The sequence below is a fragment of the Colletotrichum chrysophilum genome (genome assembly GCF_026319265.1).
Source record: "Colletotrichum chrysophilum strain AFK26 chromosome Unknown scaffold_516, whole genome shotgun sequence".
Lineage (NCBI taxonomy): Eukaryota > Fungi > Ascomycota > Sordariomycetes > Glomerellales > Glomerellaceae > Colletotrichum > Colletotrichum chrysophilum.
The window spans coordinates 1-1903 of record NW_026517803.1 but is presented as its reverse complement, the minus strand read 5'-3'; the positions used below and the strand labels follow the sequence as shown (position 1 = coordinate 1903).

Below are 1903 nucleotides of genomic sequence, written 5' to 3'. Positions count from 1 at the left end.
TAGACAGAAGCGGGTCTTCCTTGTTGTCAAGATCCTTTATGGTCACTGGTTGTGACGTGGCTTCCTTCGGCTTGAGGTAGCAGATGTATCTCGTCGCTGCTCCTTTGTGGGATCCGTTTGAGGCCTGGTTTCTGCAGGGCTGCTCAGGGACTGGATCGTCGTGGTCCCAATGGAGTTGGCCTTTTCTCCAATCTATCCGCGGGTTGTTATCTTTTAACCAGGGGATTCCTAGTACAATGTCGTATGCTCCGATATTCGTGATGTCGAGTTGGAGTTGTTCTTTCCGATCCTGGTAACTCATCTCGAGGGGCGCAGTCTCGTGTTTGATGGTTCCGCCTTCGTACTGGACTTGTTCTCCTTCCACGTTACTGAGCTGGTAGGGGTGTTGTTTCGTTCCCCATTGTATCCCTAGTTGGTTCACCGTCCTTGGTGATATGAAGTTCGCTTCTGATCCGCTGTCAATTACTGCGGTGGCTTCTTTGCCTTTAATCGTTACTCTCAGTTGTAGATGAGTTTTCTGGTCTATAGGTACCAGGTAAATGGACCTTGTCGTTCCTGCCTGTCTTGGTCCTTCGTCGGTAGGCGAGTCTAGTTTTTTGACTGCTCTGGTTGTCCTGGGTAGGTGATGTGTTTTCCCTCCCGTCGTGCCTTTGTGAGGCGATTCTCCTGGAATCGAAGCCTTGGTGGGCTCGATCCTTCTTGTAGGAGTCTGAGGGCCTTTGCTTTTTGGGTTGCGTGTATGAGGCACTCGTCTTTTCGGCATTCCTCCCATCTCATGGTGTCGTCGTGCTGGCATCTCATGGGGTATTGCTGGCTTGGGCTGAAGATTGCTAGATTGTTGTCGAATGCGATCATAGTCCATCCTATCATGGTGGAAACTGTGTAAACGTTCCTGATGGGATGCTCGTTGTATCTTCTGGGGTAGAACTGATATTCGTGCTTGCCTCCGAGGTGTTCTTTGCATTTGTCGAAGAGGCATTGAGGCCAGAAGAGGGTTCGGTGGTTTCGGTGATCACTTCTCAGGGTTGGGTGGTCTTCTGTGTGGAGTTTTGGGGTGTAATCCCGATTTCTCACGTTAGCGGGCGTTCCATAGAAGTACCGTTGTTGTTCGTCGTGTTCTATGTCGATTGTCTGATACTGAAGGAGCTGTCGGGTTTCTTCCTCGTCGTCGGATTCCTCTTCAGAGCTAGTGTCGTCCACGCTGGGGGTGAACCCATAGGTGATCTCTGCCTGAGCACGTTGGCGGGCAACGTCACGAGGTTCTTCCGAGTCGTATTGTGAACTTTCTCCTTCTCCAAAAGTCCAGTTGCTCGTGAGGTTGAGCAGTCGTTGTTCTTCCATAGGGTCGTGTTGGTGATCCGGTTCTTCGTCGGATTCTTCCTCAACTTGCTCATCGAGTTCTTGTTCGTGTGCCGACTGAAGGGCCGTGGACGAGCTAGCGGGTCCCAGTTGTTGGATTCGTAGCATTTCGTCAAGCTGTTCTACAGTCTCTCGGGCCATCTTACTGTTTGCTCTGAAGGCCATGGCGAGGGTCTTGGGTCGTCCTGCGATCTCTTCTCGCCAGTTTCTTTGCTCGATCAGGTCGTCATAACCTGATCTTCCCTGGTCAGGGTTTCGGGGGTAGTATCCCGATGCTTCTTTGTCGCTTTGGTGCGTGGGACAGTTGTCGTTGTAGCACCCGGTCCATGACAGGGATGCGTGGGGTGTCTTGGTTGCCATGCTGATCTGCTTGGTTCGTTCGTGGACGGGTTGCCACTTCTGTTTCTTGGGCTCCTTGCATTCGTAGGCTAAGTGTCCCTTCTGGTTGCAGTTGTAACACTGTTTGTCCTTTTTCCAGCTGTCATTTTTCTGACTGTTGTTGTTCCAGCGGTTGGTTTTCTGGGCCATACTAAGGTCCATGGGT

The 1903-nt window shown here is 51.3% G+C and overlaps 1 protein-coding gene across 1 annotated transcript; it reads right to left on the bottom strand.

The window, feature by feature from the left end:
• Positions 1–1012: 1012 nt before the first annotated feature.
• COL26b_014519 (uncharacterized protein) lies at positions 1013–1887 on the bottom strand (the record flags this gene model as incomplete). Its single annotated transcript, XM_053187090.1, has 2 exons — positions 1013–1037; positions 1100–1887. The coding sequence occupies 2 exons, from the start codon at positions 1885–1887 to the stop codon at positions 1013–1015; spliced, it is 813 nt and encodes a 270-aa protein (XP_053028965.1).
• Between the last annotated feature and the right edge of the window lie 16 nt (positions 1888–1903).